The sequence below is a fragment of the Taeniopygia guttata genome, chromosome 11 (assembly GCF_048771995.1).
Source record: "Taeniopygia guttata chromosome 11, bTaeGut7.mat, whole genome shotgun sequence".
In the NCBI taxonomy this organism is placed as follows: domain Eukaryota; kingdom Metazoa; phylum Chordata; class Aves; order Passeriformes; family Estrildidae; genus Taeniopygia; species Taeniopygia guttata.
In genome coordinates, this window is record NC_133036.1 from 1444300 (window position 1) to 1459605 (window position 15306).

At 37.2% G+C, this 15306-nt stretch overlaps 1 protein-coding gene across 17 annotated transcripts in view; it reads left to right on the top strand.

The window, feature by feature from the left end:
• The window catches only part of CHD9 (chromodomain helicase DNA binding protein 9), an 86527-nt gene that overhangs the window by 48713 nt on the left and 22508 nt on the right, over window positions 1-15306 (top strand). For all 17 annotated transcript variants that reach the window (XR_012057775.1, XM_072934432.1, XM_072934425.1 and 14 more), the window contains 14 exons: window positions 255-323; window positions 412-467; window positions 1824-1941; window positions 2460-2546; window positions 3848-3985; window positions 6104-6225; window positions 7425-7668; window positions 8502-8678; window positions 9492-9635; window positions 9739-9994; window positions 10805-11015; window positions 13016-13211; window positions 13965-14132; window positions 14701-14880. Coding sequence is in view for 16 of the 17 variants with exons in the window: in XM_072934432.1 (XP_072790533.1) it covers window positions 255-323; window positions 412-467; window positions 1824-1941; window positions 2460-2546; window positions 3848-3985; window positions 6104-6225; window positions 7425-7668; window positions 8502-8678; window positions 9492-9635; window positions 9739-9994; window positions 10805-11015; window positions 13016-13211; window positions 13965-14132; window positions 14701-14880 (2166 nt within the window). In the remaining variant the exon portion in view is untranslated. The remainder of the gene's footprint in view (window positions 1-254; window positions 324-411; window positions 468-1823; window positions 1942-2459; window positions 2547-3847; window positions 3986-6103; window positions 6226-7424; window positions 7669-8501; window positions 8679-9491; window positions 9636-9738; window positions 9995-10804; window positions 11016-13015; window positions 13212-13964; window positions 14133-14700; window positions 14881-15306) is intronic.

Consider the following 15306-nt stretch of genomic DNA (forward strand, 5'->3'; position numbering starts at 1 on the left):
GCTTGCACTGAGTGTGTTTGGCAGGTGAGCACTGCAGCTGGTGCTGTTTGGAAGTGCCAGATTTGCTGTACTTTTGCACTTAACCCTTTCTGGATTTAAAATTTTACCCCCAGCCTGTTAAGGAATGCTGCTGGTGGAGGTCAAATTTACCTTTGCTCATCTTCTGACAAGCTACATGTGGTTGAAGATTTTAAGCCTGAGAAGGAGGGCACATATTGCAGTTTTCTAATACCATTGTTTTTGTGTGTTTATAGGAAAATCCAAGTGAAGAAGATGCAGCAATTGTAGACAAAATCTTATCCTCCAGGGTAATAAAGAAAGAAGTAAGTGATTGTCATGGGATAAAATAGTTGATTTGATAAAAGAGTTTGCATCTGTCATTTTACATTTCCCCTGAACTTCCTTTTCCAGATATCTGCTGGGATGACAGTAGACACAGAAGAGTTTTTTGTAAAATACAAGAACTAGTAAGTATTAAAAAGTTGTTTCACTGGATGTGTTGACCGAACTGTTTAGTATCATATTTATGTACTCGAGTTTATTATTGTTTGAAGGTTATTTGTCATTTTTTGAGATTTTTCTTTACCAATTCAATCTTTAAATTTCTAAGAATCTGTAATATGGTAGTAATAATTTTAAAACTAACAGTATTGTGAAACCAGCACTGTCTGATAAGCTGGCAGTCTTTATTCACCAAATAACAGAATTTTTTAGAGAATATATTTATTAAATTAGAAGATATATTTATTAAGTTCAGCAAGGACTACATGCCTGAGGCAAATTTTAATTTCGTGAATTTAAATGAGGTGTTTTTTGAACCTAGATTCTATTTACAGTGTCATGCGTTTAGGAGATGCTGATGAAGTAGTTGGACTTATGGTTTCAAAAAAAAAGAAAAAGCTTGTGATAGAAATGAATTTACGTCAAAAGCAGGAAATTAAAAAAATTGAAGGAAAAAAGAAGAACTTTTTCCATATTTTATTTTAAATTTTGTATCTATTTTCCTGTCACTACTCAATTGTTGATGCTGAAGCTTATTTTAAATTTTACGTGTGAATAATTTAATCAGATTTTTGCTATAATAAATTAATTTTTTTGAGACTCTGGTTCCACTTGTTGTTGGAGACCATTTACCTTGTGTTTTTCTGAAAGGGTAAAATCTGTCATTTTATCCAAGAATAAGAGTAATCTCCAGCTGTACCTTATTTCTAGCATATCTTTAGAAAGCTTAAAAAATTATGGAAATATACTAAAAAAGGGGTGTGAGGAAGAAATATGGGTACTTCTGTGATGTTATTTCAGAAGGGCTCTCCTGGGGGACAGGAAGATGCTGCAGCTCCTGGTGCTGCTGGTTGCTCCTCCTTTGACTCAGAGCTTCTGTCCCAGCCTAGGGCAGGGCAGGTTCCTCTCTGCCAGGATCTCTGCTGCTCCTCCTGAGCTTCCCATGGGCTGGGCTCTGATCCAGCTCTGCCTGGAGAGATGGTCACAGGACATACAGGGAAAAAACAGATCCAGTATCTGAAGTAATTTCTGTCTCTGGGTACTTTCTGATAGAGGTGTCAGATTTTAAACTTGACTTGTTTAAGCTCACTTGAAATAAGCTTGGTTCTCTTTTTAGGACACATGAAAGGAATTTGTGAATCTATAGAGTTTTACAGGTTCCAGCTCAAAAATGCTGCCTTAACTAGATGCTGCCAGATTATTATTTGGAAGACTAAATCTTTGATCTTCATGGTGGATTCTGTTATTTTAACTGTACATTAAAAATAGATAGTAAGCTTTTGCTTTCACCAATGTGTTAATGTCAATCTCTGTGATTTTAGCTCATATCTCCACTGTGAGTGGGCCACAGAACAACAGCTTTTAAAGGATAAAAGAATCCAGCAGAAAATAAAGCGATTCAAAGTAAGGAAAGCACAAAGAGCTCACTTTTTTGCAGATGTGAGTATGAAATAAAAATTAAATAAGCTTTTTTTTTTTTTTTTCCTTGTAAAGTTGTAATTAGTAGTTTGCTTTTATATAGAAGAGCTGATTGTTAGGAACTGAAAATGAGCCATTGGTGTTGTTTGCACCAGAGGATGGGTTATTTAATGTCATTTAAAGGGCAAGTCTTCTGGAGCCACTGAACTAACCTGTCTTACGTGGTGTAAAAGTGGAATTGGTTGAGTAACTGCTTAGAAGTTGTAAGGGGGGAGGGATTGTGTCAGTATGGCTAGTTTCTCTAGAACTGCCACAAGACAGCCCTTCATCCCAAGAGATCTGGTGTCAAATCCCTCTTCAGGGAGTGTTGCCCAAGAGAACCAAAGGGGTGTGCAGGGGGCTGGTGTGGAATTTAAGGTCTGTGCAAAAACCTCAATAATTTCCAACTACCAAATTAATTTTGTATATGATGAGACCAAGTCTTAGCAAATACCAACTATTTTTGCCTCTCTGCTGATTTTATTGATCTTGCACTGCAGATGGAAGAGGAACCTTTTAATCCTGACTATGTTGAAGTAGACCGGGTATTAGAAGTGTCTCTTTGTGAAGATAAAGACACTGGTGAGGTAAGTATGTCCTAAAGCAAGTCAGGAAGATACAACTCCAGGTAGTATTTGACAGTTGTAATTTTATCAGATCTCAGAGTAACACTTCAATGATTTTAAAGCTTCAGTAATATTTTTAATGAGACATGTCAGTCTTGTCCTTTCCTGTACTTCCTGTAGATTTGAAAGACAAGTCAGCATTTAATAACTTGTATTTTTATTAATATTAATAGGTCATAGTAGGCAAAGCTTAAATGTCAGGTTCAATAATTTTCTTGTGAGTTCCATCAAAAGCTGATCCCATATACTGTCCTGTCTCTCTGACAGTGACATGGAGTCACTGGTAATAAAAGCTTTAGGCAACCAGTGATTTGAAGTGCATTGATAGCCACCAGTGAACCTTTCCCTCTGTATTTATCAAAACTAATTTTTTTTTAATTTAAAGTACCTCTTCTGGAAAGCTATTACACAACAAAAACATTCTGAAATTAAAAAAAAGAAATGAGAAAAGCAAGTCAAGCAAATAATGTGCCAAAATTCAGAAAGAGTCCTAAGAAAAGTGGAGATCAAAGACTGAGAAGAAAGTTTGTTGATTAAGGCTGTTGGAATATCTATAATGCTTATTCTGCTTATGTGGATAGTAAAATGAACACACTTTTACCCAGTGATTTCTGCATCAATCCTCCTAAGGGCTGAGAGTTAGAATGACTTTCCATTGTATGCAGCAGATTTGTCATTATTCAACTTCTAGAAAAAAATGTGTTGTCATAAGACTTTCCCCTCAGCTTCTGAAAGGATGACCCTTTTTTTATTTTTTTTTTTCCTTGAATCTAAATAAGATTATCTGCTTTGGTTTCCTTTTTTCTGTATGTTTTTCATCAAGCCTGTAAAGCTTTATCAGAGTTTGTTGGTGAGACCTCTGGCTTAGGAGCTCTAAAGCTCTGGTTTAGGCCTAGGTAGCCTGATTTTGAGAGTGGGGGAAATGTCCTGGGTGTAGCACTGCTGTAGTTAGTTCTGCCACCCTGCCACATTTCCACAACTTTCACCAATACTGTAATTTATCTTTCCTGAGACTAAAGCAAAATTTACTTGTTGGTAAGAGGGATTGAAAAGCACTCCAGAGGGCTACAGAAAGTGGCAGAGTGTTGGGAGCCAGGGATAAGTAGGTAGATAACAGGAATCTACATGGAACATTTAAAAAATTGTCAGAAATGTGATTTTGAGTCCAGCTCTTGTGTAAGCAAGCTAATCTAATAGTAAGGCATATTAACAGTCTGTATACTAAATTAAAAACTGATAACATTCAGAATTTTCTTCTGCAGCCTGTTATTTACTATTTAGTAAAATGGTGTTCGTTGCCATATGAAGACAGTACGTGGGAGCTGAAAGAAGATGTAGATCAAGCAAAAATAGAAGAATTTGAACAATTGCAAGCTTCCAGACCTGACTCAAGGAGATTGGTAAAATTATATCTAATTTACTTGTCTGTCTTGGTAAATCTGACTTTGTTTTCCCAACTTTAAATTCCTGTGTTAAAACATAAGGCTTATTGACATTCTGTGTAAAACATCTGTGTGCCTTGTTACCTAGGAATAGTAAAATATACAGGTAGGCATAGAAAAATATTCTTATCTTAGTTGTTACTCTAAGGAAATAAAGATTTTTGCTTAGGAAAAAAACTGAAGTGCTGTGACTTTCTGCATTTCTAACTGAGCAGTGAGCCACAGGTTGAAACTGGCTATCACAGAAATGAGCACCTTTAAAATGAGCAGAAACCAGGATGATGTGTTAACACCCTTTTGTAGAGAAGAGAGTTAAATTTTTTGCTTTAGCACTGAAGGGAATTGGCAAATGAGATCTGTCAATATTTTCCTGCTTTTATTTTCATCATGTTGTTAAAGAGCTAGCTGAAAGGAAGAAAAATACATGTAATTAGGAAATGTGTTTTATCTTGAAATTATCAATCTTCTGTCTCTTAGAGCAGGAGAAAGCAAAATAGTTCTATTTCAAGTCCTGTCTATTTCATTGTCACAGTAGGACATGTGTCCTGCGTGGTGTAGTACAACAGTTGTTCTAACTTGTTTTACATAACTAAATATGCACAGTGTTTTAATTTGGAGGCTTTGGAATTTATTTTAATGTTTTTTCCATCTACAGATAATGACAGTAGTCACGATTAACATCTTCATATTATATTGAGTTCATTTTTGTAGTATTTATTTAAAATCCTGACATTTTGGCATGTGGGAAGGAGAGATTTTATACCTCTGTTACCATATTTGGCTGTGAGAGAAAAAGATGATTAAAGCGCAACTGTACAACTGACAGTCATCTCAGCATCAGCAACAAGTATTTTTGCTTCAGGCTCCAGCAGCTACAAGGAATTATTTGCTGACTGCAGCCCTGCAAGCATGGCTGCTCCAGGAGATGGGGAGTGGACAGATGGCAGCTGGTGGGAGAGGGGAGGAAGGCACAGCTGCTGGGGAAGGACAGCTCCTGCTGCTCCCAAACCTGGGCTCAGGTGATGCTGACGCTGGCAGCGCAGAGAGAGAGAATTCACATGGAAAATTCAGAGCTGCCACAGAAGGCCACATGAGTCTCAAGTGAATGCAAGCTTTTATAAGTGCTGAGAGATGGGGAGGGAGGCGGGGGGAGGTACAGCTGGTGAGAAAAGCTCCTACTAAAATTACTTCACTTGAATGTGTGAGTTTGTTCACGTTGGGATGCAGGAGCTGTCAGAAGAGTTTCCTGCTGTAATCCTACCTAGTATCAGTCAAAAACTGCATGATTTCACCTCACAGTTGCCTGCTAAGCTAGAGGCTAGCCTGTTCTGGCTCCAGGCTTGTGTGTTTGTTTGTGTATATACATAAATATTTTATACACAGTCTCTCAGCTTTCCTTAGCTTGCGAGGGCCCTGAAGGTGATACAGCTCGATGCTCTGTCTGTTTTGTCACGGCCTTTGCATCGTGACCCTGCCTATGCTGATGCTGTTTTGATCAGATCCCTTGGGAAAAATCTATTCAGGACACTAAAGCTCTCACTAGTTCACTTTTCTGCACTACTGGCCCTGGCATTGGCCGTGGGCCAGTGCAGAAGGGAGAGGGCAAGATCACAGTAACTGTGTAAATGCCCAGGCTGCTTCAGCATCAGCTTCCAGAGCTGCCTTAGGCTTCAGGGACGTTGTTAATCACAATACTCAGTTGGCTCTCTTGTAGGTCAGCTGCCTGTTCTTAGAGCTGCCAAAGTGAAACTTCATGTAGACTTGAAATTTCATCTATAAATTATTTTGTGTGCCCTATTATTCCTGCTAAAGTATTTGTATTCTATTTTTTAGAAACCAGTGGCTTAATTTAATTATCATATAGACTTAAATTAATTTTAAAAATAGCAATTCAGAGAGAAAATAAATACAAATTTCAGATTTTTGCGGACTATTTATTAGTAAGTGATGTTAAAAATTACACTTTCAAGGCTGAGTAACAACATTCTAAATCTAAAGTGATACACTCACAAAATAGTGGGGTTAAATATTTTTGGAAAATAAAGCACGTATCAATCTGTAATCTTTCCCTTAAAGGACCGCCCACCTCCGAACTCCTGGAAGAAGATAGAACAGTCCAGGGAATATAAAAATGGCAATCAGCTCAGGGAATATCAACTGGAAGGACTTAACTGGCTCCTATTCAACTGGTACAATAGGTATATGCATGGAATATTTTTTAATGTAGATTTTAAACCATATGGAGTGAATGACTTAATGGGGATGAATACTGTTTTAACTAAATTTATTGCAGCTTCTCTGCTTATAGCTAAAAAGATGTAACTGGAACAAATTTCTCTACCTTTGGGTGTGCAAGTATGTTTTAGCCACAAAAATTAACAAAAATATTAAAATAATGCAAGAAACATAACTGAAAATAAGTTCTCAATGACTATGATGAAATTAAAGCAAAAACAACCACAGCACAAGCTTTCACAATTTTTGAAACTAGGAAACACTTGCATCTTTCAAAACGATTGCTAGAAATAGTATGATAAAGTTACCTCTCTTCAAAATAATGCTAGTAAATAATTACATTATCTGTACTTTAAGCTGAAGTTAACTTCTGTGCATTAATGCTATGTGTTATGAATAGAAGTATGATCACTTGGATGGTCTTTCCCCGTATGATGTATTATCTCTTAAGTTCATTCTCTGTTAATTTATCTTCTGCTATCTGTATTTCCAAAGTACCAGTTGCGTGTTCCTTATAGAGATGATGGCAGTGGGCGTAGCATTTTATCATGCATGTTACTGATCTGCAGAAGGAAATCAGGTTTTATTCTCATTCAGGCAGTGCAGAGCTGGGTGACATCTGCAAACAGAGGGAATGGCTGGAATGTATGGCTGAGGGCAAGCGTGGAGTGGGGCTTCATGCAGTAATTTACTGTCTAGTTCTGGAATCAAAAAGGGAAATTTGCTAATGATGCTCTAATGTGCTCTTTTCATGTGAGTATAGCTGAGATACTTCCTATGTGTAATTTCTAGGGAATCTTCATTAATTCCTAGCAGTTTTGTCAAGGTGAATGTGCATGTAGGAAACCTGCTTAATTTAAATTCCTTTAATTAGGGCAAAGGTAGTCCCAAAAGAATACTTGAATATTTTTGTAGAACTTCACGGAACATTCTGTTCTCAGGTTTTGACAGTGCTAAACCTGATGGAAAGCTTTACACAAAGGTTTTGTGCACATTCTTTCACCTTAACCAGGGAATGCTTTCAAGGATCTTTTTGCAGTGCCTTAGTTTTGACTGTTGTTGTAAACTGGTGCATATGAGCTTTGTTTCTGTAAATTGTTCATTTTACTAACAACATTAGGGTCTGGACTTACAGTAACAAATGCTTTTTTTTTGCTTTCAGGCGAAATTGCATTTTAGCAGATGAGATGGGCCTTGGCAAAACCATTCAGTCCATTACATTCCTGTATGAAATCCTCCTGACTGGTATAAGAGGCCCTTTCCTGATCATAGCTCCACTTTCCACTATAACAAACTGGGAGAGGGAATTCCGCACGTGGACTGACCTGAATGTTGTGGTGTACCACGGAAGTATGATCAGCAGGCAGATGATTCAGCAGTATGAGATGTACTTCAGGGACTCCCAGGTATTGTAACGTCACTTGTGTGCAATAACTCACCCTAAATACGGCTCAGGTGGCAGCAGTGACAAGGATACTTGACATTATCTGTCTTTTTATCTTGGTGAAAGTCACTTCACGTTCCAGGATGTTACAAATGCTTACTGGGAGAATTTAGTGGCAGTGTTAGCAGCAAGATGTGTGTGTTGTTTCACTGTGCTGAGTAATTTTGCAATTGAATAGCAGTGACGCTGGTACTCTTGTGGAGATTAAAGTGTACACAGATGGTTGCAGTTGGGTCCTGAATTTGAAGAGCAGGGAGAAAAAAAATAATACTGATTAAGCTCTGCTACCTTTATGAAGCTGTTGATTTCCTTTTGCTGGTGTTAACTGTGTGCAGTCTGAACTTGCTTTTCTGAAATACACACCATTAAGTAACATGAGAAAAACTTGAAACCTGACTATTTAAAGAGGATTTTTTTCTTTTCTTATATATTGTGCATAAATAAGTTTCGTAATTGTCATGGTATGTCTTCAAAATAGATAAACCTGAGAACTTTTTGTTAATTAGTGCTAAATATCAACATGCACCTTCTGAAACAGTTCTGTTAGATTGTTATATTTATAATTTAAAAGGGGTTAATTTTTTTTCTGTTGCTTAGGTAATACTGGATTTGAGTCCATGAATAATTACTCACTAGTATTAGTTAGAGAGTTACAAAGATTATTAAGTGTGATGACAAAGCAATTGATAATGTAAAATCCAGTGTCTGGCTCCTGGCAAAATTTCAACAAAGAAATGTGTAAATTGAGTAGATGGGACGGAATGTAACGAATTGTGTGTGTTGGTGAACTTCTAGGGCCGTATTGTTCGAGGTACCTACAGGTTCCAGGCCATTATCACAACTTTTGAAATGATCCTTGGTGGGTGTCCAGAATTGAATGCAATTGAGTGGCGGTGTGTTATTATTGATGAAGCTCACAGACTGAAAAACAAGAACTGCAAACTTTTGGAAGGACTAAAATTAATGAACCTGGTGAGTAACTATAGTTCACTTTTTGGCGTTGATTTTGGTTCAGTATAGTATGACAATAAAGAAAAAATTTTCTTTGCATGCCAAAAAAGACCTCTCAAGCAGTGTTTCTTGAAAGAGAACTATTCCTGATACTCTTCAAACATATGTGGTTTTGATAGCTTATGCAGGAATATTTGTGATTAAACAAAATGTGGCAAGTTCTCACTGTAAGCACAATCTATTTCTGATGATACTGTTTCATAATTTTTGTTTTGATTAGGATGAAAATATAATTTAAAAATTGCTCTCATTTTTGTGCAATGTGTTAAAATTTAGAAAGTATTTTAAGCAAGTTATTTAACAATAAAAGCATGCAAGTAGTAGAATTTTAAATAGACTGTTTGTGTAGGCCAGTAGTTAAAATTTTATTTTATACAGCTGAAGATTTTTAAAAGCAGATACTAAAAGCATTTTTTATTGCTTCATTATTACTTTCCTGTGTGTTTTCAGAAGTCCTCTGAGTTCTTTCTGATATATGCTCAGTGTATATTTTTCACACTGTAGCAGGGGAGGATTATAAATCTGTGAATATTACAGGCAAAGATGAAGTGTTCACTCATTCCTTCATTGCAGATGTAGGAAGAGAAAATTTAAAGGAAAGCTGCTAGAAAATACTTACTGGTGTTTTTTTAATAAATTTGCTTATCTATATTACCTGTGTGCTTAGTGACACATAGAACTGGTGTTTGCGGGTTTTTATGCTCAGACTTAACACAAACATATTTGCAAAGGTGTGCAGATAAGGTTATGCAAGGTCTTTTTGTCCTTTCCTAGGAGCATAAGGTGCTGTTAACAGGTACCCCACTGCAGAACACAGTAGAAGAATTATTTAGCCTCCTTCATTTTCTGGAACCATTGCGTTTTCCTGCTGAATCTACATTCATGCAAGAGTTTGGAGACCTTAAAACAGAGGAACAGGTACGAGTTCATGTGAGCTTTGGAGTTCAGGAGGGGCTGCCTTTTCACTGGGCTGCAGTATTACCTGTTTTCATGTTCCAACAAACGGTTGTGCTTCCCTTAGGTTCAGAAACTACAAGCTATCCTGAAACCCATGATGCTCAGGAGATTAAAAGAAGATGTAGAAAAAAAGCTGGCTCCTAAGGAGGAAACCATAATAGAAGTAGAACTAACTAATATTCAGAAGAAGTATTACCGAGCAATTTTGGAGAAAAATTTTGCCTTCTTATCCAAAGGAGCAGGACAAGCAAATGTACCCAATCTGGTTAACACTATGATGGAACTCAGAAAGTGTTGTAATCACCCTTATCTCATCAAAGGTAAATACAGGATGAGGTGGTTTTTTTTCTTTATTTTTTATTTTTATCTAAAATATGTGGTAATTTTATAATAATTTTTCAATATTTTCTTCAGATTTTCCAAGGATTGGATTAGGTGGAAACATTTTTTTGATAGATATGAGACAAAGTTGTGAGATACTTGCATAATTGAGGCCTGAAGCTTGAACTTACTCTGTAGGATTTAGAAGCAATTATCTCGTGGAAATGGTACAGCTCTTTAAAAACAGTATGAACAAGAACTTTTAGGTCTAAGTTTTAAAATGAATGGTTTTTTTCAAGTGATATGATCTCTGTCAGTCGTCATTGCTTTTCTCACTTATTAATAACTAGTGTTTTTCCTGACTTGAAAGAAAATACACTTTACACTCCAAAAGTTTTGGCTGTGGTTTCAGAAGTAGTATTCAAAAACTGTTTGTTTGTTGTTTTTTTTTTTTTTTTGCAAAGACTCATGACCCATTTAAAATATCACAACAACAAAAGAACTTTTTTTTTAGTAGTTTTTTTTACAGTACTTGAGAACAAGTATTTCAGTTTTTGAAATTTGTCTGATGGGGGTTCACCTCATTCAAGGTGTGTTTTCTATGGTGTTCTGCTTATAAACTTTAGACTTGTTTTCAAAGCTGATGAAAACAGGTGTTCTTGCTTAGACTTCAGATCCATCCAGAACTCTGTTCTGTCTCCATTAGTACCTAAAGGGGGATACTTAGAATACAGCACTGATTTTGGTAACTTAGATTTGAATGAATGTTGGAGATACACCCATAGATATGGAAATATATTCTTTGATAGGTGCTGAAGAAAAGATCCTTGGAGAGTTTAAAGAAACGTATAATCCAAGTGCTCCTGACTTCCACCTGCAAGCAATGATCCAGTCTGCTGGTAAATTGGTTCTTATTGATAAGCTTCTTCCAAAAATGAAAGCAGGAGGCCACAAGGTCCTTATCTTCTCTCAAATGGTGCGCTGCCTTGATATTTTGGAGGATTACCTTATACATAAAAGGTAAGATTCATCTTCTTTATCCTGTGGTATATTGTTCTGTGTGAATGGTAGTGCAGGATTAGTGACAGCAGCCCACCAAAGCTGTAAATTCTGTTTTCTTTGTTTGCAAACCAGTGTGTGACTTTGTGTTCTGTGGCGATTTGTTCACGACTAATTAAAAACTTCAGTGAAAAACTAAAGAGAGGTTGTCCAGTTTGAGTAAACCATGTGCCTTCAGTCTGTTGCTTTTGTCCATTAAACATTCAGTTATATATATACTGTTTTTACATCTTCTGACAAAGCCAGGCAGTTCAAGTTTATCATTGCTTGTCCAAACCCCAGGAAGCCCTGAATGTGTTCTTGACTTACATGGTGTTGAACTGGGACCAGATGGGTCCAAGATACAGCTCCTTACTTCCAAAGGAATATAAACACAAAGTGATAAACAAAAGGGGATGTGGTTTTTGTTAGTGCAAAAGTGAAAATGTTCTTCCTATCTTTGCTAAATTGACTGCTTTGAATTTTGCAGCAGAGCTGAACTGCCAGCCATAAACTTGCTCCTTAGGCTGGCTTTTGCCATCACGTGTAATTGCACCCTCTGATTATTACAGACTGTTGGCTCCATGGAAACTAAAATGCTTATTTGAACATGTGACTAAAAAAGAAATGCATAAAACCTTAAACCTTAAACTTGGTTACAGTTAATAGCTGCTGTATCAACCTGAAAATCTGTAGCAAGGCATAGTTCTTGTTGTTTTAGCAGTGTTGGAATGTACACAATGCTTTGAAGTGTGTAATTGTCAGTGAACTACATCATAGTAACACAGAGTTAACATGTTCAAAAACAAAAATTATTAATGTTAAGCTTTCCTGTAGTAGATACTGGAATACTGGATATTAGATTATTTTAATATCTGTTTTAGTGATAGTCTTATATTAAAGCTGTCTGTTTGAACTGGGAGTGCAACAGTTCTATTTTATTTTAAAAGATTAATTTAAACTTCATAGTGATACTTATAATTCTTCATGGAAAATGTTCCTTTTTCTGCAGCGATGTTACATTTAGACCAGTGAATCATATCTACAGGTGGAATCTTTTGAAATCCATATAAGCTGAAATTTGCTATGTGCTGCCATTTGATTAGAAATGTTGGAGTGTACACATGATCAGACTTAGCACTTTACAGAATTCAGGCCTGTAGGAGATAGATGGCTGCCTGCCAGAATGCCTGTGGTCCTGTGGATTATCTGCTGTGCCATTTTATAGCTGATGAGAAGAAAAATGGTTGTGAGGCTTTTTGATTACTAGGTGCACATTCAGCTTCTTACTCAATGTACAAGTACAGAAGTATGTGCTCCCTTTTTAAGCATTTTGCTTGATTTCAGAAGTTTCAAAGCAGTCCTTGTAGTTGTCAAAGGTAACAAATGGCAGTTTTACTTCAGGCTTGAAAATTTGCTCGGTTTAGTCTAGGAGGCCTTGATAAAGACTGCTAAAGATGCTGTCATGTCATTGTTGTTCATTTCTCTTAATCTTTACAGAATCAATATGCAGTTTGTCCAATGACAGCTCACCAAGTTCTGGTTTCTTCTGATTGCATGGTTACCCTTGATGTGTTCAGGCAGTCTGGTATATAACACAAGAGTCCACTGTCCTGCTTATGTGACCCTAGGCAGGGATCCAAGGATAATACGTGGAAAACTTGAGTGTCCACATAGGACTTCAGGTTAGGGTGTGTTTTAATGCAACTAAGTAATACAGGTATAATCAGGTAGTTGCTTAGTGGACAAAATGCAGAAAAACTTGTCTCAAAATGCTCAGTGTTTGGACTTGCTGATGTGCCTTGGTACTACAGCTCTGCAAGTTCTGACACGATTCTTGGTTATGCTACCCACTGCTAATCAGTCAGTCTTTATCACTTTCGTTCCATGCAAAGAATAAATGTAAGTAGTAGAGCTGTTCAAAGACTCGTTGCTTCCAGAGGCGTTGGTAACACGGCGTGGGCTGTGTCTGTGCCTCGCAGGTACCTGTACGAGCGGATCGACGGGCGCGTGCGGGGCAACCTCCGGCAAGCCGCCATCGACCGCTTCAGCAAACCCGACTCGGATCGCTTCGTCTTCCTCCTCTGCACCAGGGCCGGAGGCCTGGGCATCAACCTGACTGCAGCAGATACCTGCATCATTTTTGATTCTGACTGGAATCCCCAAAACGACCTGCAGGTAAATTTCTTTGAGCATGGTAGAGAGCCCTAATTAAACCCGATGGATAAAAATTTCATCGCTTTGAATATTGTCTCTGTTTGAACACAGGAAATTTTAAAATGTGCTTGTTTTTAAGGCATGCGTTTAAAGTTTTTTGATGCCTTCAGTTCAGAAGAGATTTCCTTTGGTTGGGAACTTTTCTTTCAAGTCAGTTACTTTTGAAACACACAGCACAGGTGAAGTCAGTGATTTGATAAAACCCTTAAGAATTGATGACACTGTGAACCCAGGGGCTATATTTTGCATATACTGACTAACACGGTTTATGGAAATAGAGCTGTTCAGTTGAAACACAGTATACAGACAAGAATTAATATGCATTAAGAAAAAGTGAATTAATCAAATCTAGGAATTGGATGCTGAAATTTAAATAGTTCTCAAGTTGTAGCTCCTTTACTGTTTGTATCAGGAGATCAGCTAACTTAGGAGCTAGCAGATCTTTTTATCTGGTGTTACTGCAAGGGAAGCACCAGTCAGGAACATTCAACAAAGGCCATTCATCTGTGTTTTTCTTGCTACACTGTGTTTAGAAAACTGTTCATTATGTAGAAATGTCTGATTGCTTCTGTTTGCTTAAATGTGTGTAGACTCCTTTTGAGTTCATGCTCCTGTTTTTGGACTGGGCTATGGTAGAAACAGGTTTTTAAAAGATCAGTATGTTATTCCTAGATAAGTCTAAATTCTAACTGCTCTCTTCCCTTCCTTCCAAAGGCTCAAGCCCGATGCCACAGGATTGGTCAGAACAAAGCAGTGAAGGTCTACAGGCTGATCACACGTAATTCCTATGAGAGAGAGATGTTTGACAGAGCAAGTCTGAAACTGGGACTGGATAAGGCTGTCTTGCAGAGTATGAGTGGAAGAGAAAACAGTGTTGGTGGTGTATGTAGATTTATTTCCTGAAATAACCTTCTTTTTGCTTTTGTAATCATGTGGGAATTATTTAAATTACAGAAGCTGTGCCACTTTTCCCTTTTTCTGTTATATGCATGTTCATTCTGTTTTCTGATATGGACTAGCAATATAGCTGATACCATTTTGAGTCTAGTCGGTTACTGTGATAAATCTTGTAACTATTTCTTGCTAGTTCGTGGTAGATAATGTCAAACTTAAAACAAGGAGAATAATTTATCTTTGTTTCCTTGTATCTTCTCATATTAAGATAGTGTGTTACTATAATGTAAGTATGACCAGGTAATTTTTTTAAACATGCACATCATGATGTTGGGAATAGCCAAAAAAAAAGGCATACTTTTAAAAATGTGTACTGTAAGCACATAATTTATTCTTTCAGCTATCAGTTAGACTTTTCTCATAGCTTTTAATACTCCACATTTAGGCTTATAGATCATAAGGCACTGTTAGGTTGTAGAAAGATGGGAAAGAGGAAGAGAAAAGACTTCAGGGATTTTTTTTTCTTGACTGTCTAACCCTGATTTTATTTGGTCAGATCCAACAACTCTCCAAAAAAGAAATAGAAGACTTGCTTCGAAGAGGTGCCTATGGCGCCATTATGGATGAGGAGGATGAAGGCTCCAAGTTCTGTGAGGAAGACATTGACCAAATTCTGCAGCGTCGGACTAAAACCATCACGATTGAATCCGAGGGAAGAGGCTCCACGTTTGCCAAGGTGCAGAACTGCCGGGTGTTCTGCGGCAGTAAAGAGCTGTAAATGTGGCTGGGTGTTGTAGAGCTTAGGCCTTACTTTTAAGTGATGTTTACTTGTGTTTAATGGGGTTGTGTGTGTGAGGTACATATTTTGGGTTCTTGCACCTGTACATGAAAAGTCAGATTGCCACAGACTGGTTCTGTAAATGCCAGGTGCAAGGAGCGTGCTTGAACAAAGATGAGTAATGGATCTCTGCTGCTTTGGAAAAGGCTGGGGGTTGTGTGAGATTTAATGAGCTGCATTAACTGAGAATATTAAAACAAATTTGTTTAAAGATCTGTTTGAATTTAGATACATTAAGGGCAGGGGAAAATATATATGACAATAATTAATAAGGTTAAAAATGAATATGGTTAAAAATGCATTCTAAAAACGCATAAACAAATG